Consider the following 26,040-nt stretch of genomic DNA (forward strand, 5'->3'; position numbering starts at 1 on the left):
TATTTAATAAAAGATGATTTTAATGATATGATTTTGAATCTGTGTTTTTCTGTTCACTCCCTGTGGGATTTGATAGTGTAATGGACGGAATTAGATATTGTTCATATGAGCCTGAAAAATGACTCTTGCTGTAGATTGAATTGATTTTTGTTCAATGCTTGCTGACTTCCTATTGCATCAATTCCTGCAGCTATTTGTTCTGAAATCCTTCAAGGACAAAAGGTGAAGGTTAATTGAACAATCGATATTTGTTAATTTGATGAATGCTTGCTGACTACCTATTGTATCAGTACCTTTTTGTTCTGCAAACTTTGAAGGACAAAATATGCAGGTTAATTGAACACTCAAACGATGAGGGATTATCTCCTCCCACCACCCCCCAAACCAGTGGACATTGCCCTGAAAGACAGCTGTGGGTATAAAAGGAACCTCTCTCCTTCTACAGTGAGACTCTAGAAGTCATCAGTCAAGGCACCACAGATCCAGCCGGTAGAATACGGATTTGATTAACTGCCCATCACTGAACCTACGGAGACATTTGGGAGTTCCGTGGCTGGGACAATCTGGTCACCTGGCCACATACCTCAATGTACTGTCAGCTTCCTAAGCTTGTGGCTAACTCCTCTCTGCCCTGGAAGCCCCAATCTCACAGATGTTTTAATTCCCAGCGAGCCAGCAGAAGGGTGAAACTGTCATTTGCACCATCTTATATACTTGCTGGGACTGTACTATATGTTATTGACTCTTGGTAATCTAACAAAGTATCATGCTATTGTGTTAAGGTACCGTCACACTCAGCAACTTTGCAAAGAGAACGACAACAATCCGTGACGTTGCAGCGTCCTGGATAGCAATCTCGTTGTGTTTGACACGCAGCAGCGATCTGGATCCCGCTGTGCCATCACTGGTCAGAGCTAGAAGTCCAGAACTTTATTTCGTCGCCAGGTCGGCGTGTATCATCGTGTTTGACATCAAACGCAACGACGCTAACAATGGATGTAATGGAGCTAACAACCAGCGAGAACGAGAAGTGAGTCGCCGTTACGTCACTGGATTGCTCCTGCATCGTTCTGGAGTTGCTGTGTTTGACGTCTCTACAGCGACCTAAACAGCGACGCTCCAGTGATTTTTAGGGGGCTCCGGCTGCAGGCGTACTATGTATGCCCTATTTTGGGCAGAGCAAAGTACTGCAATGCGCAGGCGCCGGTGAAAGGTCAGAGAGGCCCAGCACCTGCGCACTGCAGTACTTTACTCTGCCCTCAACAGGGCAGACAAAGTATGCCTGCGCCAGAGCGTGAAGACAAGAAGAGGACGTCATCGTAAGAAGATGGGAGGCCCCGGACCACGACGCCCATCGGATCGGACCGCCCGCCCAGGTGAGTATAATCTAACCTCTTTTTCTCATCTTTCAGGATACATCGGGGTCTTATCTACAGTATTACAGAATGCTGTAGATAAGCCCCTGATGCTGGCGGGCTTAGCTCCCCTTCGATTTTGGGGGTGACAGGTTCCCTTTAAAGAAATCTCTCATTTTAAAGAAGACAAGCTGTTTACTAAGGAATGGGAAAAGATGCTTTTAAAATGTTAGTAGGATTTGTTACAGCTGGTATTGAAATCCAACCAGCATAACTATGAGGAGGTAAATAATGATATCAAGAAGATCAAAGATTAATTAAAAACCAGACTGACAGATAACCAATGGTCCTTGTTAAATAAAAAAAATGGATAATAAATTGATTCCAATACAGGCGGACTTAAACAAGAAAACGTGACAAATTTATTTGACAAAAATGACTTTGAATTAGGTCAAATATTCTCTTAGAACAAACGGAAGGACAATTATAACAGTGCCCAGTTTGTGAGAAATCGCCCTAAGAGGAATAACAACAAAAGCAAAAAAAGTAAGAGAGATTATCTGACCACTGAGTCAGACTCCAGTTTTAGTGAAGATCCAATTGCTTCGGTGAGTGCTACTGAAAAGTGATCATCTGATACTTCTGATGCTGTGGTTACCAATCTCACCTTTGGACACAGAGCGCGGAGAGGAGGTAGGAAGAGACAGTGTCATCCGGTACCGCAAGAGGAAGCATGTCTCATGGAGACAGAAACATCAATGATCCCCTCTAAAGATACGATCACCAATTTGACTGACCATCATTTAGATCCTTCGCATATTGCCTTTTTGTCCAAAGGATTAGGTTACTGCATTCCGGAAGAATTTAATATGACGGATTTTAAAATAGACCTTTTTAAGGCAGTCAGGAAAATCCATCTCCATAAATTATTTATGTCAAAACCTAGTAATGATGCAGTGTTAGGGGGGGAACGTCGCTGTCAAATAAGTCCTTTGGACTTTTTAGCTGGCACTGATGCACTTTCGGATAATAGCGAAGACGCAATGATGTTGTTGGATGTGACACACACACACAGGGTTCTCTTTGTAAGATTGATAATGATGGGACAACTATGGAGAAACCTTTTACGGGTGGAATAGCATCTAATTATATGCCTCCGGTGTCCCCTGGTAATATGATGGATCTCTTTGAAACACAGGTGATAAAGGACATGGAAGCCCTTGTTTTATCATAAGGCCCCCTCTAATTTAACGATGACGTCACTAGATGGCGTCCTGTACACTAAGATGTGCGACACTTCAGAAGACAAGCTGGAGCTGCAGAGACCAGAGCAGCAGAGGAACGAGGAGGAGAGGTGAGTATTGTGTTTTATTGTTTTTTAGAACACCGTGTGCAGATAAAATTGTATTGAGGACCATGTGGGGGGGGGGGGGGTGTATACTGAATACTGTGTAGATAATGGGGGGGTGCTTTATACTGTATAGACAATGGGGAGTGCTATATACATGAGGGGGGATGTATTATGCAGTATGGACCATGGTGGGGGGATGCTATATACAGTATGGACTATGGAGAGGGGATGCTTTAGACTGTATAGACCATGGAGGGGGGAAGCTTTATACTGTATGGACCATGGAGGGGGGAAGCTTTATACTGTATGGACCATGGGGATGGATGCTTTATACTGTATGGACAATGGAGTGGGGATGCTTTATACTGTATGGGCCAGGTGGGGATGTATTATACTGTATAGACAATGGGGGTGCTTTATACATAAGGGGTAATGCTTTATACAGTATGGACCAGGGAGGGTGGATGCTTTATACTGTATGGCCAATGGGGGGATTTATTATACTGTATGGACCATGGGGGTGGATGTATTATACTGTATGGACAATGGGAGGGATGTATTATACTGTATGGACCATGGGGGTGGATACATTATACTATATGGACCATTGGGGGCTGTAATATTGTACAGTCCATGGGGGGATGCTTTATACAGTATGGACCATGGGGGGATGTATTATACTGTGTGGACCATGGGGGGATGCTTTATACAGTATGTACTATAGGGGATATGTTATGCTATATGGACCATGGGGGAGATGTATTATACTGTATGGACCATGGGGGTGGATACATTATACTATATGGACCATTGGGGGCTGTAATATATTGTACAGTCCATGGGGGGTGCTTTATACAGTATGGACCATGGGGGGGGATGTATTATAATGTATGGACCATGGGGGGATGCTTTATACAGTATGTACTATAGGGGATATGTTATGCTATATGGACAATGGGGGGATGCATTATGCTGTATGGACCATGGGGGGATGCATTATGCTGTGAGGACCAAGGTGGGGGGGGGGGGGGACTCATTATAATGTATGGACCATGTGGGGATGAATTATACTGTATGGGACATGGGGTGCATAAGACTATATGGGACATGGGGTGCATTATGCTGTATGGAGGACTACAAAAAATATTTGGAGGCTTACGTGGGAGTCTTTAAACTGTATGCAAACTATTATACAGTGTGAAAGTTTGTGCAGGGTCCATCATACTGTATGGAGGTAATATACAGTGTGGAGAGGTGTGGAGCCATTATACTACATAGAGGGTTGTGTGGGAGTCACAGTTCGGGGATCATACTGTGTTGGGGTCACCATACTTTTTAGGGACAGTTACGGGGTGGGGTACAGTAGGGTCATCATACTTTGTGTGTGGAGAGTACTATGGAGGAATTCACTATGGGGATATCTTAGTGTTTGTGAGGCACTTTTGTTGACATCATACTTTACAAGTGCAATGAAAGGGAAATCTAGGGCTTCAATAGGAGGAACATTAGAGTGCATACAGTACCACAAAGTAGGCGCAGTAATAGGGACACATATGGCAGCAGTGGCTCAGCATTGGGGTATCAGCAGGATGAGGAGGTTGTGAATAAATGGAGACGGTGCAGGAAATGTGAGCAGTCAGATGTGTCTTTGTTGTAATCATTGCAGACGAGTCTTGGAGAATTCATCATATCGGTCTGGGATGTAAAATACTGAACATATACTGAATGTGTGATCGTGGCCTTACCCTGACTGTTTCCACTACTCCCCTCTCTTGTTCCTATGATTCCTAGCCTTGTTTTCAAGAACCGGAACTACTGCTTAGTGTTTCCCACTCGTGCTCCTCTGGCCATTGGACTGCAGCTGTGCTCCACCATTATCATAACAGCCAGTGACTATGAAGAATCTGTGACTTCTCTGCATTTAGTGGTTACTACTCACCTGGGTAGTCATATGTAGGAATCTCCTCTTTACACCACTCATAACCCCTCACATATGTCTCTGTAGCATTAATATGGGTCAGATCTTCACCCTGAAACAAATATTGTAAAAGTCACTGACAGATGGAGAAGTCACATCTATGATCAGCTATAATCCTGCCATCTCCACCGTCCTCATAACACAAATATAAAACATATAATATTGGTGGATAAAACAAGACTGAGCACAAGACCTTCACAGTCGTCTGTCTACACATTATAGGGGAGATCTCATGACACCTTCTCTCCATTTACCTGATAATCCTGAGGAACATCGAGATCTTCTTGTTTACAGTCCTGTGGAAGAAGAGGATGGGGACATCTGTCTGTTGTTGTCCTCTTACTGGATAGAACTGGAGGAAACACATACAGGGACTGAATTCATTCTTTACATACAGATAATTATAGGCCGTGTGTATTTAGTCAGGTCTATTACCTGGTGATGTGAGGGGCTGGGGATCCTCCATCATGACGTCCTTGTACAGAGCTTTGTGTCCTTCTAAATACTCCCACTCCTCCATGGAGAAATAGACAGTGATATCCTGACACCTTATAGGAACCTGACACATACAATAATAAAGTCATCCCCCGATCCCTTCATAGCGTTAATGTATAATGTCCCAGCATTCCCAGCAGTGTCACCTCTCCAGTCAGCAGCTCAATCATCTTGTTGGTGAGTTCTAGGATCTTCTGGTCATTGATATCCTCATGTATCAGGGGATGAGGTGGAGACCCCGTGATTGGGCTCAGGGGTCTTCCCCATCCCTCAGACACAGTGTCCTGACAAGGCTCACTAGAGGTCTTCTTCACTACTATGTAATCCTGGTTATGGAGAGAAAACAATAAATTTCACTACAGACATTTCCAGAGTCCTCACCTCTCCAGTTCTGTCCATCTGTTATTCCCATAGATAAGAATGATGTAATGTGATGTCATCAGAATCTCTCACCTCTCCAGTAAGCCGGAAGAGGATCTCTAGGGTTAGGTGCAATAGCCTTTCCGTCATCTTGTCCTTGTCCCTATCCATACTTCTATGGTCACTCGGGAAAATTCTCTTATATAGAAGATCTTCAGTCAGAGGATCCAATATTGTAGGAATCTGAATGGGGAGAAGATGGAGCTGATGTAAAATCATAAAGATTCCATGTAATAATACAATTACTGGAGATAATAAGGGAAACATATCAGATTTATTATTTTACACTTCAGTTTTTTTCTTTACATTCTTTCCTATATATTTTAGACCACAGACAAGCAGTTTCTTCCTCGGAGTCGGCAGCTGAATACATTTCTCATAGACTCATCTTCCATAACGCTAATTCTCGTCTCATTTACCGACCCTGGAATCGGCATTAGCAATACTGCAGGAGATATTCATTACATGTGACAGGAGAACTAACTACTTCATGATGAGGACGACATCTTCATCTTCTACTACGGCTCTAGAAACATATCTGGCCAGAGTCCATCACTGACTCCATCACCACCGGCCGCCTGTATGAATGTTTCCCGTCTTCACCGAGCTGTAATCATTTATCGTGTTAAATCTCATATCTAATACACCCAAAAAATTTTAGACACTTATAAAAGGTGTGTTTCTAAAAACACAGCAGACAGGAGGTATTTGATGCCAAAATCTACATGCAGAGTTTTATGTTTTTGTTTTTTTAATCCAGATATGATGTTTTTCTGGAATTTTCAGCTTAGATTTCCCTAAGGGCCATTCCATAGTTACAGGTGTTACATTCACACAGCTTAAAATGTAAAAATAAATTATAAGGATATATATCACATCTGTTTTTATGGTAGAAACAGCTGTCTGAATATATATTTTCAAATTATGTGATGAAATTAGTTTCTAGCAGTGAAAAAATGTTAAACTATGTTACCAAAAATCAACCTAGAGTCCTGTGCAGAGTAAGGAAAGCTCCAAACTCTCAACTGGAAAATAATTATGTTCAGGTTTTTACTGTTTGCAGTTAAGATCTCATGCTATAATATTACATATTTATTATTATTTCATAATTATATTTTTTACAGTGTTTTTACGGGTGTTACCGGAATGTTCAGTTTGGATGGAATGGCCACTAAATTACATGAAAATCACCAGAAATAAACAGGTGCTAAAATGTTACAAAATACAATTGGCATCAACAACTCTTGTACAACACCATACAAGAAGTGTGAGACACATGGTGCACCTTATATGCCAAATGGTAGACAGATTTATAGAGACCACAGGAAAGCTTGGGCGAGGAGAACAGTTGTGTGTGGGGGAGTTGGGAGAAATAGACATCAGCAGAATGATTGTCCGGCCAACAGCTATCTCATGTGTATGGGGCCATTAGTATCACACTGACAGGCAGGGATAATACCCCGCACTACAGTAGTACAGGGCATCACCGGAGCCATCAGAGGCTTGTATGTTGTATGATCGCACTAATGAGGGGTGTGGGAAAAAGCTGAAAGAGAAAAATAAATATCACACTTTTAGCAAGAGAGAAAGAACATTCTCCATTCCTGATGAGGACAGAGAGAAGACATCTTCTATATATCTGAGGTAACGGAGAGACAACATCCATTATTGTATCTGAGGCAGAAAGACAGAGGCAGAGCGCCTCCTCCATTATATCTGGGGCACAGAGAGGGGGAGTCCTGTGTTCCCCAGACACATCCCAATATATCGCCATGACAGCCGGGGCCTAACACTGGGGTCCTAGAATGGGGTCATTAAATTATAAAGAGAAAACAACAAGGTAAAATCCAGCTCCATTCACTGAAGAGAAAAAGTTCTACTGCTGGGATAATCTGTCCCCAGAATGTCTCCATTACATGTACAGCTCCCCCCGCAGATAACAGCCCCTCATACATCTATAGCACCGGCCGGGGCCACATCTCCAGCCCTGGGGAACTAATCCAGGAGGTCGGTGCTGTACAGGGCCGGCATCAGCAAGTGCTGGGGCCCTGAGCAGACAGGGGGGGGCCCACTCGCCGTCGAGGACACTGGCGCGCTATTGGGGCCCAGCGCCAGCACCTGGAGTGGGCCCACCCCGTGCTTGCTCAGGGCCTTGTACTTGCGATACTTACCTCTCCCAGTTCCACCACTGTGACGTCTTCTGTGTCTTATGACTCTGACATTCCAGGTCAGAGGACACGATGACATCACGTCTATGAAACCTCTGCCTGAGCAGTCACAGTGCAGAGAGCCGGAAGATGGCAGCGCTCAGTACTCTGGAGCAGAGCAGCAGCCAGCGAGGAGAGGTGAGCATTTTATTTTTTTTATGTTTGGAGCATTATATAGGGCCCGTCATGCACTGAAGCATCACATGAGGCCCATCATATACTGGAGCATCATATGTGGCCCGTCATGTACTGGAGCATTATATGGGGCTCATTCTGTTTGGAGGATTATATGAGGCCCATCATATACTGGATAATTATATGGGGCAGATTATACATGGAGACCATCATAAACTGCTGCAATATATGGGGACCATCATATATGGAGCAATCAGTCTGCCCCCTGTATCACATAAGTGTATCATAGGAGTGTGATGCTCAGAATTAATTCCAGAAGGATGTACCCTGCCATCAAAACACTCTAAATCAGCATGTCTATTTATCTATTCTCCCTACAGGTATGTCATCCAGCTTTTCACACTGAACTTTCCTACCTCAGCCTGTAGCAAAACTTGGTATGCTTTTCAACAGACCCCTGGAATACCCCCAATGATATTTATGACATTATTTACTTTGGCTTGATCATATGCATCTGGTCCACTCTTAATTATGTGACCAAGATTGGCACATACCACTCCCCACTGCTTCACATCTGAATGCACTTTGTTCCACATATATTGTATAGCATAAGTCTGCCAAGACGTCAGTCTGCCCCGTGTATCACATAAGTGTATCATAGCAGTGTGATGCTCAGAATTAATTTCAGAATAGAACCAGAAGGGAAGTATTATTTATGTATTGTAGGAGAGACACTTTGTGGCATTTACGCAGTAATGGCTTTCTTCTGGCGACTCGACCATGCAGCCCATTTCCTGGCATTTGTGAATGACATTTTTGCTGGTCTGCCTTACTGTGGTTTTGTTTTTACAGAGCTCCTGATTTTCCATTTGTCAATTACAGTTTGAACGATGCTAAAGGGCATTATCAATTTCTTGAATATCTTTTTGTATTCCTTTCCTGTTTTACCTAGTTCAACTACCCTTTCCCATAGATCCGTTGAAAATTATTTTGTTTTCCCCGTGACTCACAATCCAGAAACGTCAGTTGCTGGATGAAAAATGCAAGAGTCTGTCTGAAACCCAGAAACTCACTCAGCATTTATGCACACACACTGATTACAAGCAAACAGGTCACAGGTGAGGATGTTACCTTTAGTAGCCATTCAAATCCATTTGTCTCAACTTCTGTGCATGTTATCAGGTCAAAATCATCAGGGTATGTGATTCTTTTGATCAGGGTCATTTCGATGTTTTGCGTTGTCATCATGATTTTAAAAAAGTAAATAGTATTTTGACAATAAATGGCTTCACCCAACCACTAACCATGAGTGGAGAAAAAAGTATTGGTGTTATTTATATTCTCTGAAAAAAGGCGAAGAAAGCAAAAATTCTGGTAACAGATTACGCTGTAAAGGTTTAAAATGCTGCAGCACCTGCAAGGTCCCCTTGCCCAATGAACAACTGGATGATTCTGTGAATGATTGGGAGAAGGTGCTGTGGTCAGATGAGACAACAATTGAGGTCTTTGGCATTAACTCAACTCGCTGTGTTTGGAGTAAGAGAAATGCTGTCTTTGACCCAAAGAACACCATCCCCACTGTCAAGCAAGGAGGTGGAAACGTTGTTTTGGTGGTGGTGGTTCTTTGCCATCGGGCCGTAAATACGCACATCGGTGACCTCCGGTGCTCGTAAAAACAATTTGCTAGACAGTGTGTTCATGTATACCCCCCAGGGGTAAATGTTTGCCAGCCCATACACTTAGTGCATGGGCATTCCAAGTATAGGAGACCAGCTCCTTTCTAATGGGAACATTTTTTTATGAGGCCCTCCTCCATGTGTCTTCCAAAGGGGCATTGGAGTGCCTCCAAATTTTTGCCAGTCCTTGCGTTCACTGCATAGGCAAACACTATGGAATATTATATATATATATATATATATATATATATATATATATATATATATATATATTTATATTTAGGAGGCCCTCTGACCTCTACATCTCTTTCAAGGGGCATTGGAGTGGGTCCAAATTAGGCAAACACTATGGGAGACCCACTTCCTAATAATGGGAACATTTTTTCATGAGGCCCTCCTGTACGTCTTGTCAAAGGGGTATTGGGGTGCATCCAAATTTTTGGTAGCCATTACATTCACTGCATAGACAAACATTATGGGAGACCCACTTCCTAATAATGGGAACATTGTTTTCAGGAGGCCCTCTGACCTCTATGTCTCTTCCAAGGGGCATTCAAGTTCCTCCAAATTTTTGGCAGCTGTTGCTTCACTGAATAGGCAAACACTATGGGAGACCCACTTCTTAATAATTGGAACATTTTTTTCATTAGGCCCTCCTCTACGTCTCTTCCAAGGGGCATAGGAGTAGGGCCACATTTTTGGCAGCCCCTGCATTCTCTGCATAGGCAAACAGTATGGGAGACCTACTTCCTAATAATGGGAACATTGTTTTCAGGAGGCCCTTTTGTACGTCTCTTCAAAGGGGTACTGGGGTGCATCAAAATTTTGGGCAGCCCTGCAATTCACTGCACACGCAATAACAGTATAGGAGACCCACTGTTTAATAATGGGAACAACAAAGCAAAGCCGGCTGATGGCTCTCTAAGCATAGTGAGGGCCAACTGCTGGCCCTTTAAGAATAGTAAAGGCCACCTGATGGCCCTATAAAAATAGGCTTTGTGACTTTCAGAGTCCCTCCTTCATAAATGAAACAGGATATGTCTGATGATTTGTCACACACCACATGGACAGATAAAGTTGTAAAAATGTTAAAATGACATTTCCCAGTGAAAGCATTTGTCTTGGTTGAAAGCAATGCTAAAGTTCAAAAACGCATCAAAAACGTAGATGGCTGCACTGACCTTGGTCTTGATAAACCACCTTGGACCTATGCCAGCAGATAAGGCTACGTTTACATTAGCGTTGTGCGACGCATGCGTCATGAGCCCCTATATTTAACATGGGGGGCGCATGGACATGTGTTGTCTTGCGTTTTGTGACGCAAGCGTCATTTTGGCGCAACTGTCAGGGCGCAGAGGACGCTACATGATGTAGTTTTTTCTGCACCAAAAATCATGCAAAAAATGAACGCATGCGTCACAAAATGCTGCGTTGTGCATGCGCTTTGCATGCGTTGTGTCGCCGACGCTGCGCCGCACAACGCAAATGTGAACGTAGCCTAACATGGCTCCCCAAACCATGACTGATTGTGGAAACTTCACACTAGACCTCAAGCAGCTTGGATTGGGTTCCTCTCCACTCTTCCTCCAGACACTGGGACCTCGATTTCCAAATGAAATGCAAAATTTACTTTCATCTGAAAACACCTTGGACCATTGACAACAGTCCAGTTCTTTTTCTCCTTGGCCCAGGTGAGACGCTTCTGGCGTTGTCTATTGATCATGAGTAACTTGACACAAGGAATGCGACACTTGTAGCCCATGTTCGCACACGTCTGTGTGTGGTGGCTCTTGAAGCAATGACTCCAGCAGCAGTCCACTCCTTGTGAATCTCCCCCAAATTTTTGAATTGCCTTTTCTTAACAATACTTTCAAGGCTGTGGTTATGGCTGTTGCTTGTGAACCTTTTTCTACCACACTTTTCCTTCCACTCAACTTTCCATTAATATGCTTGGATACAGCACTCTGTGAACAGCCAGCTTATTTAGCAATGACTTTTTGCGGCTTACCCTCCTTGTGGAATGTGTCAAGGACTGCCTTCTGGACATCTGACAAGTCAGCAGTGATCCCCATGATTGTGGAGCTACTGAAACAGACTAAGGGACCTTTTTAAACATTTAAAGGGACTCTGTCACCTGAATTTGGAGGGAACAATTTTCAGTCATATGGGCGGGGTTTTCGGGTGTTTGATTCACCCTTTCCTTACCCGCTGGCTGCAATATTGGATTGAAGTTCATGCTCTGTCCTCCGTAGTACATGCTTGTGTAAGGCAAGATTGTTTTTTGTTAATTATTCTAATTTAGTGAGATAAAGACTTTTGGGTTTTTATTGGCTGTAAGCCATAATCATTAACATTAACAGAAATAAACACTTGATATAGATCACTGTTTGTAACGACTCTATATAATATCAGAGTTTCACTTTTTGTATTGAAGAACGTAAATAAATTAACTTTTAGATACTATTCTAATTTAGTGAGAAGCACCTGTATACCCCTCAGCACACTAGTATTTATATTCTATATACTTCTATATGTTCATTACATATAATCTTATCACTTATCGAGGATGCCTGGTCAGTCAGAGCAGTGGTAGGGCTACATAGAGGCAGTCGCCGAGGAGGGTGCCATACAGTTTCAAGTTTCGGTGCCAACCTCCAATGTCAGGAAGGGAAGTGTGAAGAGCACAGCAAGTAGATAGAGATTTCTTTAAGGTTTTTTTGCTATGGTTTACATGTATAAGGGCCCCATAGGTTATTGATTGTGGGGGCTCATACTGTATATACGGAGATGCCAGCATACTAAATTCTGCACAATATTAAGTCATACAACTATTTCTTTTTTATATATTGTTTATATTAATATTGAGCAGAATTATTTTCAGCCTATTGGTTTGGCCTCCACAATACTCAACATTCTTTGGGAAAGTGAATCTTCTATCATGTATACCGCTGTACATCAGGTACATTGGGGGCCCACACCATCTAAACCGCCCGGGGCCCAGGCTACTCTTCATCCGCCCCTGGTACTGAGGGAAAAGTATACTGTGTGTGGGAAGCACCGACACAAAGGCCCTGTACTGTGTGAGCTGGAATGTGTGTCTCCTCACTTCCTGTCTTTCCTAGTTGGGCCGTATGTATCAGAGGAAAAGCAAAACTCTGGAAGTCTTAGAAAATGGCAACAAAAAAACATCAAAATAGTCTCAGCACTGAAGGGGTTACCGCACCCCCGCCCAGTAATGGGGAATCTCCAGCACCTACCTCCACCTGCAGAGCCGCACACCACATATATGGCTGTTCTGAGAGCACAGGACCTGTGATGAGGTCACAGGAGGGGAGGAGTCAGGGGTCACATGATCAGGGGCCTCAGTGTATGCAGGACCCTGCTGTGCTGGTTGTCATGGTGCTGGATGAGGGGAAGATTATGTGTGGGGTCAGGAAAGGTTTACAGGGTGGATGTAGCAGAACTGTATGTGTACGGAGCAGAGCCGCGTGTGTACGAGGTGTACGGCGCGGAGCCGCGTGTGTACGAGGTGTACAGAGCAGAGCCGTGTGTGTATGAGGTGTACGGAGCAGAGCCACGTGTCTACGGAGCAGAGCCGCGTGTGTACGAGGTGTACGGATGGGGGTTGCGTGTATACGAGGTGTACAGAGCGGAGCAACGTGTGTATGAAGCAGACCTGCGTGTGTACGGAGTGGAGCCACATGTGTACGAGGTGTACGGAGGGGAGCCGTGTGTGTACAAGGTGTACGGAGCAGAGCCGCGTGTGTATGGAGAGGAGCCGAGTGCATACGAGGTGTACGGAGCAGAGCCACGTGTGTACGGAGTGTATGGAGCGGAGCCGTGTGTGTACGAGGTGTACGGGGAGGAGCCGCGTGTGTACGGATGGGAGTCGCGTGCATACGAGGTGTACAGAGCGGAGCAACGTGTGTACGAAGCAGAGCCGCGTGTGTACGAGGTGTACGGAGCGGAGCCGTCTGTGTACGAGGTGTACGGATAGGAGCCGTGTGTGTACGAGGTGTACGGAGCAGAGCCGCGTGTGTACGGGGTGTACAGAGCGGAGCCGCGTGTGTATGGAGCGGAGCCGAATGCGTACGAGGTGTACGGAGTGGAGCCGTGTGTGTACGGAGTGTATGGAGAGGAGCAGTGTGTGTACGAGGTGTACGGAGTGGTGCCGCGTGTGTACGGAGCGGAGCCGTGTGTGTACGAGGTGTACGGAGAAGAGCAGTGTGTGTACGAGGTGTACGGAGTGGAGCCGTGTGTGTACGAGGTGTACGGAGTGGAGCCGTGTGTGTACGAGGTGTACGGAGAAGAGCAGTGTGTGTACGAGGTGTACGGAGTGGAGCCGCATGTGTACGAGGTGTACGGAGCAGAGCCGTGTGTGTATGAGGTGTACGGAGCGGAGCCGTGTGTGTACGAGGTGTACGGAGCGGAGCCGCGTGTGTACGGGGAGGAGCCGCGTGTGTACGGAGCGGAGCCGTGTGGGTACGAGGTGTACGGAGCGGAGCCGTGTGTGTACGAGGTGTACGGAGCGGAGCCGTGTGTGTACGAGGTGTACGGAGTGGAGCCGCATGTGTATGGAGCGAAGCCATGTGTGTACGGGGAGGAGCCGCGTGTGTACGGAGCCCTGTGTGTATGAGGTGTACGGAGTGGAGCCCTGTGTGTACGAGGTGTACGGAGCGGATCCGCGTGTGTCGGGCGTGAAGGGAAGACAGCAGCCCCACATTGCCACTGAACTTTGCACCATTGTCCTCCAGGTACAAACAACTCTTGTATATATTTATAAGTTAAATACTTGTGCATCTATACAGCTATATGGAGTCTTCATGCAAGTGTGAATTTCAGGCAACATTGGAGGAAAATTGTTTTTAACGGGGACTGTACCATTTCCATCTTCTATAAACCAACCTCTATTGTCCCTATGTCAACAATTGATTGCATTAACCACACTGCTCTAAAATCACCATTTAGGTATACTTTTACCCCAATCCGGAATATTTTTATCCACTGGGATACCTAATATTGTTGTACTCTTTTTTTGCAGTGTCTGTAATATCTCAATTATACCCTTTTTTTCCTCACTTAATTATTCCCGTCTCCCCACTTTATCAACAGCTGCTATTTCCTTTCCCCATTGGAGGCCAATTTGCCCTGTCTTTTTAAATCTTTTTTTATAAAGTCAATGTTATTTAATAAAGATATTTATTTATAATTCAGCTTGTAATCACTTCTTCTCTTTATGGTACCCACCCATAATAGATTATGCTTATTTATCTATTTTCAGCAATCCAGGAGGAATAGACTGTTATCTAAATGCCTGTAATATTGACTTGTAAGTTGACATTTGATGTAACATATTGTGATGTTATTCTGGATGACTGCTGATGTTTGCTGATATGTTGATTACACATTGTCCAAGCCAGACAAGTTGTTGACTTGCAAAATTGAGGAAAAACTATGCAAATAGATTACACATGCGAGTTGGTCTTATCACCATTCTTGCCCTTTACCTGTGAATACTGGAGAAAGGACAGTTGTTAACTATAAAAATAGGTTATATGACTCTGTAACAGGAGACAGATATTTGGCCAATACATCCAGACATCCAAAAAAAAGAACGAGAGACTCTACAGGACAGCAGCCAAGACATCATGGCTCCTGTTATGGACCTGGTGGTTAGGAGCACCCGGAATTACCTGATGAGTAAACTCAAAATCGGGACTAGCTCTGGGGAAGTGGGAACTCTGCTGACCGCAAACGCTACTCCTATCACACACACTAGAAATAGCCGTGGAGCGTGCCTAACTCTCCCTAGACGCCTCTTCACAGCCTAAGAGCTAACTACCCCTAAAGATAGAAATAGAAGCCTTACCTTGCCTCAGAGAAATTCCCCAAAGGTAAAGGCAGCCCCCCACATATATTGACTGTGAGTTAAGAGGAAGGTCACAAACACAGGAATGAAACAGGTTTTAGCAAAGGAGGCCAGACTTAACTAAATAGTCAGAGGAAAGAAAAGGGAACTATGCGGTCAGCACAAAAAACTACAAAAAGCCACGCAGAGTAAGCAAAAAGACTCCCCACACTGACTCACGGTGTGGAGGTGCCACTCTGCACCCCCAGAGCTTCCAGCTAGCAAGGGAATATCATGATAGCAAGCTGGACTAGAATTTAGCAGTACTAAGAAATATATTCAGGAAGCAGTAACAACAAATGAACTAGCAAAGACTTAGCTTCTGCTGGAGTAGACAGGTCCTCAGAGAAGTCCAAGAGAGATCTGAACCAATACTGATACATTGACAGCTGGCATGAAGTAACGATCTGAGTGGAGTTAAATAGGGAAACAAGCATAGCAATAAACGAGGCAGCTGATAAAGCCAACCTCAGTGACCAGCAGTTCCGCTCGAAGCCACCAGAGGGAGTCCAAGAGCAGAACTAACCAAAGTACCATTCATGACCACAGGAGGGAGTCCGAGAACGGAATTCACAACAGTACCCCCCCTTGAGGAGGGGTCACCGAACCCTCACCAGGGCCCCCAGGCCGATCAGGATGAGCCAAATGAAAGGCACGAACTAAATCGGCAGCATGGACATCGGAGGCAACAACCCAGGAATTATCCTCCTGACCATAGCTGTCATGATTCCCAATGGCAGGGACATGGGCAAAAACGGACTAGCTCTAGGAAGATGGTAACTCAGGTAACCGCGATGCTGAACCTAACACGCAAATAGAAGTAGCCAGGGGGTGTGCCTACGTTGATCTCTAGACACCTCGCGCCAGCCGGAGAGCTAACTACCCCTAGAAGAGGAATACACAGACCTGGCTTGCCTCCAGGGAAACCCCAAAAGTTATAGTAGCCCCCCACATGTAATAACGGTTAGGTAAGAGGAAAACACAAACGCAGTATGAATATAGTTTCAGCAAAGTGAGGCCCTCTGACTAGATAGATGAAAATACAAAAGAGGACTTCGCGGTTACCTCAAAAACCCTAAGCAGCCATCCTGAAACTACCTTAACTCCGTTATCAACTCATGACACCGGAGTAGTAATTTCAGATCACTAGAGCTTCCAGCAGCACAAGAAATATAAATGCATGCTGGACAAAACAAACACAAAAAAAGCCAAAGATTCAACTTAGCTGAATTGCAGACCTGGAGCAGGTAGCAAGCAACAGAGATGCTCTGGTAACATTGATTGCCGGCACTAGAGTGACTGAGAAGCCAGACTAAATAGGAAACTCCCAATTTCCTGATGAAAACAGGTGCACTGGAAACACAAGACCAAAGTCAACCAGTACCACCAGTAGCCACCAGAGGGAGCCCAAAAACAGAATTCACAACAGTACCCCCCCCTTAAGGAGGGGGCACCGAACCCTCATGAGAACCACCAGGGCGATCTGGATGCGCCCTATGAAAGGCGCGAACCAAATCAGAGGCATGAACATCAGAGGCAGTCACCCAAGAATTATCCTCCTGACCGTATCCCTTCCATTTAACCAGATATTGAAGTCTCCGTCTGGAAATACGAGAGTCCAAAATCTTCTCCACAACATACTCCAATTCACCCTCCACCAGCACAGGAACAGGAGGCTCAACAGAAGGAACAACCGGTACCTCGTACCTCCGCAACAACGACCTATGGAAGACATTATGAATGGTGAAAGATGCTGGAAGGTCCAAACGAAAAGATACAGGATTAAGAATCTCCAAAATCTTATAAGGACCTATGAACCGAGGTTTGAACTTAGGAGAAGAGACCTTCATAGGGACAAAGCGAGAAGACAACCACACCAAGTCTCCAACACGGAGATGATGACCCACACGACGATGACGATTAGCAAACTGCTGAGTCTTCTCCTGAGACAACTTCAAATTGTCCACCACATGACTCCAAATCCGGTGCAGTCTATCCACCACAGAATCCACTCCAGGACAATCCGAAGACTCCACCTGACCAGACGAAAAACGAGGGTGAAACCCTGAATTGCAAAAGAAAGGAGAAACCAGAGTAGCAGAACTGGCCCGATTATTGAGGGCAAACTCTGCCAACGGCAAAAAGGCGACCCAATCATCCTGATCAGCAGACACAAAACACCTCAAATACGTCTCCAAGGTCTGATTAGTTCGCTCCGTCTGGCCATTAGTCTGAGGATGGAACGCAGATGAAAAAGACAAATCAATGCCCATCCTGGCACAGAACGCTCGCCAGAACCTAGACACAAATTGAGATCCTCTGTCAGACACGATGTTTTCCGGGATACCATGCAAGCGAACCACATTCTGAAAAAATAAAGGAACCAACTCCGATGAAGAAGGCAATTTGGGCAAGGGTACCAAATGAACCATCTTAGAAAAACGGTCACACACCACCCAAATGACAGACATTTTCTGAGAAACCGGGAGATCCGAGATAAAGTCCATAGAGATGTGCGTCCACGGCCTCTTCGGAATAGGCAAGGACAACAACAATCCACTAGCCCGAGAACAGCAAGGCTTGGCCCGAGCACAAACATCACAAGACTGTACAAAGGTACGCACATCCCGAGACAGGGAAGGCCACCAGAAGGACCTGGCCACCAAATCTCTGGTACCAAAAATTCCAGGGTGGCCCGCCAACACAGAAGAATGAACCTCTGAGATGACTCTACTGGTCCACTCATCTGGAACAAACAATCTCCCAGACGGACAACGATCAGGCTTATCAGTCTGAAACTCCTGCAAAGCACGTCGCAAGTCTGGGGAGACAGCAGACAAAATCACTCCATCCTTAAGGATACCCGTAGGCTCAGAATCACCAGAGGAGTCAGGCTCAAAACTCCTAGAAAGAGCATCTGCCTTCACATTTTTCGAGCCCGGCAAGTATGAAACCACAAAATTAAACCGAGAGAAAAACAATGACCAGCGCGCCTGTCTAGGATTCAGACGCCTGGCGGACTCAAGGTAAATCAGATTCTTGTGATCAGTCAAGACCACCACCTGATGTCTAGCACCCTCAAGCCAATGACGCCACTCCTCAAATGCCCACTTCATAGCCAAGAGCTCCCGATTGCCGACATCATAATTTCGCTCGGCGGGCGAAAACTTTCGAGAGAAGAATGCACATGGTCTCATCACTGAGCAATCGGGACTTTTCTGCGACAAAACCGCCCCCGCTCCAATCTCGGAAGCATCAACCTCAACCTGAAAAGGGAGCGAAACATCAGGCTGGCGCAACACAGGGGCAGAGGAAAGGCGGCGCTTAAGCTCCCAAAAGGCCTCCACAGCCGCAGAGGACCAATTGGCAACATCAGCACCCTTCTTAGTCAAATCAGTCAGAGGTTTAGCAACACTTGAAAACCCAGTTATAAATCGACGATAGAAATTAGCAAAGCCCAAGAACTTCTGAAGACTCTTCAGGGAAGTAGGCTGCGTCCAATCACAAATAGCCCGAACCTTGACAGGATCCATCTCAACAGAAGAAGGGGAAAAAATATACCCCAAAAAGGAAATCTTCTGAACCCCAAAGATACACTTTGAGCCCTTTACAAACAGAGAATTGGACCGCAAAACCTGAAAAACCTTCCTAACCTGTTGAACATGCGACTCCCAGTCATCCGAAAAAATCAAAATATCATCCAAATACACAATCATAAATTTATCCAGGTATTTACGGAAAATATTGTGCATAAAGGACTGAAAGACTGAAGGAGCATTAGAAAGACCAAAAGGCATTACCAAATACTCAAAATGGCCCTCGGGCGTATTAAATGCAGTTTTCCACTCATCTCCCTGCTTAATCCGCACCAAATTATACGCACCCCGAAGATCAACCTTAGAGAACCACTTTGCCCCTTTAATACGAGCAAATAAATCAGTCAATAGTGGCAAAGGATACTGGTATTTGACTGTAATCTTATTCAACAGGCGATAATCAATACAGGGCCTCAGGGAGCCATCTTTTTTACCCACGAAAAAAAAAAACTGCTCCTAAAGGGGATGAGGATGGACGGATATGTCCCTTTTCCAAGGACTCCTTAATATACTCTCGCATAGCAGCATGCTCAGGCACAGATAGATTGAACAAACGACCCTTGGGAAACTTGCTGCCCGGAATCAAGTCTATAGCACAATCGCAATCCCGGTGAGGGGGGAGAGAACTAAGTTTAGGCTCCTCAAAAACATCACAATAATCAGACAAAAATGCCGGAATTTCAGAGGGAGTAGATGAAGCAATGGAAACCAAAGGTACTTCCCCATGAGCCCCCTGACATCCCCAGCTTAACACAGACATTGTTTTCCAGTCAAGGACTGGATTATGAGTTTGCAACCATGGCAATCCAAGCACTAAGACATCATGCAAGTTATGCAACACAAGGAAGCAAATCACCTCCCGATGGTCAGGAGTCATACACATAGTCACTTGTGTCCAGAATTGTGGTTTATTCCTAGCCAAAGGTGTGGAGTCGATACCCTTCAGAGGGATAGGAACTTCCAAAGGCTCTAGGCTAAACCCACAACGTCTGGCAAAGGACCAATCCATAAGACTCAAGGAAGCGCCAGAATCCACATAGGCATCCACAGAAATAGTTGATAATGAACAGATCAAAGTTACAGACAAAATAAACTTAGACTGTAAGGTGCCAATTGCAAAAGACTTATCAACCTTTTTTGTGCGTTTAGAGCATGCTGATATAACATGAGCAGAATCACCACAATAGAAGCACAACCCATTTTTACGCCTATAATTCTGCCGTTCACTTCTGGACAGAATTCTATCACATTGCATAATCTCTGGTGCCTGCTCAGAAGACACCGCCAAATGGTGCACAGGTTTGCGCTCCCGTAAACGCCGATCAATCTGAATAGCCATAGTCATGGATTCATTCAGACCTGTGGGCGTAGGAAACCCCACCATGACATCTTTAACGGCGTCAGAGAGACCTTCTCTGAAATTCGCCGCCAGGGCGCACTCATTCCACTGAGTAAGCACAGACCATTTTCGAAATTTTTGACAATATATTTCAGCTTCATCATGCCCTTGAGAGAGGGCTATCAAGGCCTTTTCAGCCTGAATCTCCAAATTAGGTTCCTCATAGAGCAACCCCAGTGCCAGAAAAAACGCATCCACATTAAGCAGCGCAGGATCCCCTGGTGCCAATGCAAATGCCCAATTCTGGGGGTCACCCCGCAACAAGGAAATAACAATTTTAACCTGCTGAGCGGGGTCTCCAGCGGAGCGAGATCTCAGAGAAAGATACAATTTACAATTGTGCTTAAAATTCAAAAAGCGAGATCTATCTCCAGAAAAGAACTCAGGTATAGGGATCTTGGGTTCAGACATAGGAGCATGTATAACATAGTCTTGGATATTTTGAACCTTAGAGGCAAGAGCACTCAGGCCTGTAGCTAAACTCTGGATATCCATTTCTCAACAGCAGAGGTCTGAGCCATTCAGGGGTTAAGAGGAGAGGGAAAAAAAAAAAACAGCAGATTGCAATTATGGCTAGACAGAACCTCTGAGTAAAAAAAAAAAAAAAGTGTCAGAAACTTCTTTTTTCTCTCCTTCTTTAGCCAATACCTTTAATACATTATGGCCGGCAATACTGTCATGATTCCCAATGGCAGGGACATGGGCAAAAACGGACTAGCTCTAGGAAGATGGTAACTCAGGTAACCGCGATGCTGAACCTAACACGCAAATAGAAGTAGCCAGGGGGTGTGCCTACGTTGATCTCTAGACACCTCGCGCCAGCCGGAGAGCTGTTATGACCCCAATGGCGAGGGTCTCAGAGGAACGTGGAAGTCTGCAGAATACAAAAATCCAGCTCATAGGGCAGTGGTAACTGGGTTGACCATATATCTACTCCTAACGCCAACACTAGAAGTAGCCGGGGATCATTCCTACGTTGATTCTAGATGACACGCGCCAGCCGGAGAATCTAGCTACCCCTAGTAGAGGAAAACAAAGACCTTTCTTGCCTCCAGAGAAGGGGACCCCAAAGCTGGATAGAAGCCCCCCACAAATAATGACGGTGAGGTAAGAGGAAATGACAAACACAGAAATGAACCAGGTTTAGCACAGAGAGGCCCGCTTACTGATAGCAGAATAAAGAAAGGTCACTTATATGGTCAACAAAAACCCTATCAAAATCCACACTGGAAATTCAAGAACCCCCGAACCGTCTAACGGTCCGGGGGGAGAACACCAGCCCCCTAGAGCTTCCAACAAAGGTCAGGATATAGATTTGGAACAAGCTGGACAAAAATACAAAACCAAAACAAATAGCAAAAAGCAAAAGGCAGACTTAGCTGATATAACTGGAACCAGGATCAGTAGACAAGAGCACAGCAGACTAGCTCTGATAACTACGTTGCCAGGCATTGAACTGAAGGTCCAGGGAGCTTATATAGCAACACCCCTAACTAACGACCCAGGTGCGGATAAAAGGAATGACAGAAAAACCAGAGTCAAAAAAACTAGTAACCACTAGAGGGAGCAAAAAGCAAATTCACAACAGTACCCCCCCCTTAGTGAGGGGTCACCGAACCCTCACCACGACCACCAGGGCGATCAGGATGAGCGGCATGAAAGGCACGAACTAAATCGGCCGCATGAACATCAGAGGCGACCACCCAGGAATTATCCTCCTGACCATAGCCCTTCCACTTGACCAGGTACTGAAGCCTCCGCCTGGAGAGGCGAGAATCCAAGATCTTCTCCACCACGTACTCCAACTCGCCCTCAACCAACACCGGAGCAGGAGGCTCAGCAGAAGGAACTACAGGCACAATGTACCGCCGCAACAAGGACCTATGAAATACATTGTGAATAGCAAACGACACAGGAAGATCCAGACGAAAAGATACAGGATTAAGGATTTCCAATATCTTGTAAGGCCCAATAAAACGAGGTTTAAATTTGGGAGAGGAGACCTTCATAGGAACAAAGCGGGAAGAAAGCCACACCAAATCCCCAACGCGTAGTCGGGGACCCACACCGCGGCGGCGGTTGGCAAAGCACTGAGCCTTCTCCTGTGACAACTTCAAGTTGTCCACCACATGATTCCAGATCTGCTGCAACCTATCCACCACAGAATCCACCCCAGGACAGTCAGAAGGCTCCACATGACCCGAAGAAAAGCGAGGATGGAAACCAGAGTTGCAGAAAAAAGGCGAAACCAAGGTGGCGGAACTAGCCCGATTATTAAGGGCAAACTCAGCCAACGGCAAGAATGTCACCCAATCGTCCTGATCAGCAGAGACAAAACACCTCAAATAAGCCTCCAAAGTCTGATTGGTTCGCTCCGTCTGTCCATTAGTCTGAGGATGGAAAGCAGACGAAAACGACAAATCAATGCCCATCCTACTACAAAAGGATCGCCAGAACCTGGAAACGAACTGGGATCCTCTGTCTGACACAATATTCTCAGGGATGCCGTGCAAACGAACCACGTTCTGGAAAAACACAGGAACCAGATCGGAAGAGGAAGGCAGCTTAGGCAAAGGAACCAAATGGACCATCTTGGAGAAGCGATCACATATCACCCAGATAACGGACATGCCCTGAGATAGCGGAAGATCAGAAATGAAATCCATGGAGATATGTGTCCAAGGTCTCTTCGGGACAGGCAAGGGCAAGAGCAAACCGCTGGCACGAGAACAGCAAGGCTTAGCTCGAGCACAAGTCCCACAGGACTGCACAAATGACCGCACATCCCTTGACAAGGAAGGCCACCAAAAGGACCTGGCCACCAGATCTCTGGTGCCAAAAATTCCCGGGTGACCTGCCAACACCGAGGAATGAACCTCGGAAATGACTCTGCTGGTCCACTTATCCGGGACAAACAGTCTGTCAGGTGGACAAGACTCAGGCCTATCAGCCTGAAATCTCTGCAACACACGTCGCAGATCCGGAGAAATAGCTGACAAGATAACTCCATCTTTAAGAATACCAACAGGATCAGCGACTCCAGGAGCATCAGGCACAAAGCTCCTAGAAAGAGCATCGGCCTTCACATTCTTTGAACCTGGTAAATACGAGACAACAAAATCAAAGCGGGAGAAAAACAATGACCAGCGGGCCTGTCTCGGATTAAGGCGTTTAGCAGACTCGAGATACATCAGATTTTTGTGATCAGTCAAGACCACCACACGATGCTTAGCACCCTCGAGCCAATGACGCCACTCCTCAAATGCCCATTTCATGGCCAACAACTCCCGATTGCCCACATCATAATTTCGCTCGGCAGGCGAAAACTTCCTAGAGAAAAAGGCACAAGGTTTCATAACAGAGCAACCAGGGCCTCTCTGCGACAAAACGGCCCCTGCCCCAATCTCCGAAGCATCCACCTCAACCTGAAAGGGAAGTGAGACGTCAGGCTGGCACAAAACAGGCGCCGAAGTAAACCGGCGTTTCAACTCCTGGAAAGCCTCCACGGCAGCAGGAGCCCAGTTAGCTACATCGGAGCCCTTCTTGGTCATATCCGTCAAAGGTTTCACAATGCTAGAAAAATTAGCGATAAAACGACGGTAGAAGTTAGCGAAGCCCAAGAACTTCTGAAGACTCTTAACTGACGAGGGCTGAGTCCAATCAAGAATAGCTCGGACCTTGACTGGGTCCATCTCCACAGCAGAAGGGGAAAAAATGAACCCCAAAAAGGGAACCTTCTGTACACCAAAGAGACACTTTGAGCCCTTGACAAACAAAGAATTTTCACGCAAAATTTTAAAGACCAACCTGACCTGCTCCACATGCGAATCCCAATTATCAGAAAAAAACAAAATATCATCCAGATAAACAATCAAAAATTTATCCAGATACTTCCGGAAAATGTCATGCATAAAGGACTGAAAAACTGAAGGCGCATTGGAGAGCCCAAAAGGCATCACCAAGTACTCAAAATGACCTTCGGGCGTATTGAATGCGGTTTTCCATTCATCACCTTGCTTAATGCGCACAAGGTTGTACGCACCACGAAGGTCTATCTTGGTGAACCACTTGGCACCCTTAATCCGGGCAAACAAGTCAGACAACAGCGGTAAAGGATACTGAAATTTGACAGTGATCTTATTTAAAAGCCGATAATCAATACAAGGTCTCAAAGATCCGTCCTTTTTTGCCACAAAAAAGAATCCCGCACCAAGAGGGGAAGAAGACGGACGAATATGTCCTTTTTCCAGAGACTCCTTGATATATGAACGCATAGCGGTATGTTCAGGTACCGACAGATTAAACAGTCTTCCCTTAGGAAATTTACTGCCTGGGATCAAATCTATAGCACAGTCACAGTCCCTATGAGGAGGCAGTGCACTGGACTCAGACTCACTGAAGACATCCTGATAATCAGACAAATACTCCGGAACTTCCGAAGGCGTAGAAGAAGCAATAGACACAGGCAGGGAATCCTCATGAATACCACGACAGCCCCAACTTGAGACTGACATAGCCTTCCAGTCCAGGACTGGATTATGGGTCTGTAACCATGGCAGCCCTAAAACGACCAAATCATGCATTTTATGTAAAACCAGGAAACGTATCACCTCGCGGTGTTCAGGAGTCATGCACATGGTAACCTGAGTCCAATACTGCGGTTTATTTGCTGCCAATGGTGTAGCATCAATACCCCTAAGAGGAATAGGATTTTCTAATGGTTCAAGAGTAAATCCACAGCGCTTAGCAAATGAGAGATCCATGAGACTCAGGGCAGCACCTGAATCTACAAACGCCATGACAGGATAAGATGACAGTGAGCAAATCAAAGTTACAGACAGAATAAATTTAGGTTGCAAATTACCAACGGTGACAGGACTAACAACCTTAGCTATACGTTTAGAGCATGCTGAGATAACATGTGTAGAATCACCACAGTAGTAGCACAAGCCATTCCGGCGTCTATGAATTTTCCGCTCATTTCTAGTCAGGATTCTATCACATTGCATTAAATCAGGTGTCTGTTCAGACAACACCATGAGGGAATTTGCGGTTTTTCTATCACATTGCACCGAATTAGGTGTCTGTTCAGACAACACCATGAGGGAATTTGCGGTTTTGCGCTCCCGCAACCGCCGGTCAATTTGAATAGCCAGTGCCATAGTATCATTCAGACCTGCGGGAATGGGAAAACCCACCATAACATTCTTAATGGCTTCAGAAAGGCCATTTCTAAAATTAGCGGCCAGTGCACACTCGTTCCAATGTGTCAGCACGGACCATTTCCGAAATTTTTGGCAATACACTTCAGCCTCGTCCTGCCCCTGAGACATAGACAGCAAGGCCTTTTCTGCCTGAATCTCAAGATTGGGTTCCTCATAAAGTAAACCGAGCGCCAGAAAAAACGCATCAAGATCAGCCAATGCCGGATCTCCTGGCGCCAGCGAAAAAGCCCAATCCTGAGGGTCGCCCCGTAAGAACGAAATAACAATTTTTACTTGCTGAGCAGAATCTCCTGAT

At 45.4% G+C, this 26,040-nt stretch overlaps 2 protein-coding genes across 4 annotated transcripts in view; both read right to left on the reverse strand.

The window, feature by feature from the left end:
• The window catches only part of LOC143766215 (uncharacterized), a 37,555-nt gene extending 24,640 nt beyond the window's left edge, over positions 1 to 12,915 (reverse strand). Inside the window, exons 1-6 of one of the 2 annotated variants that reach the window (XM_077253720.1) lie at positions 12,875 to 12,915; positions 5,633 to 5,782; positions 5,326 to 5,505; positions 5,120 to 5,243; positions 4,939 to 5,036; positions 4,646 to 4,736 (exon numbers count right to left, since the gene is read on the reverse strand). In XM_077253720.1, the coding sequence (XP_077109835.1) occupies positions 4,646 to 4,736; positions 4,939 to 5,036; positions 5,120 to 5,243; positions 5,326 to 5,505; positions 5,633 to 5,782; positions 12,875 to 12,901 (670 nt within the window). In that variant the 5' untranslated portion in view covers positions 12,902 to 12,915. Of the gene's footprint in view, positions 1 to 4,645; positions 4,737 to 4,938; positions 5,037 to 5,119; positions 5,244 to 5,325; positions 5,506 to 5,632; positions 5,783 to 12,528; positions 12,587 to 12,874 lie in introns of those variants that run through there. The other variant, XM_077253719.1, reaches the window with a different exon arrangement.
• LOC143766212 (uncharacterized) overlaps positions 1 to 26,040 on the reverse strand; it is a 687,372-nt gene that overhangs the window by 288,392 nt on the left and 372,940 nt on the right. The gene's annotated exons all lie outside the window — the stretch shown is intronic.

This window comes from Ranitomeya variabilis, chromosome 4, assembly GCF_051348905.1.
Source record: "Ranitomeya variabilis isolate aRanVar5 chromosome 4, aRanVar5.hap1, whole genome shotgun sequence".
Lineage (NCBI taxonomy): Eukaryota > Metazoa > Chordata > Amphibia > Anura > Dendrobatidae > Ranitomeya > Ranitomeya variabilis.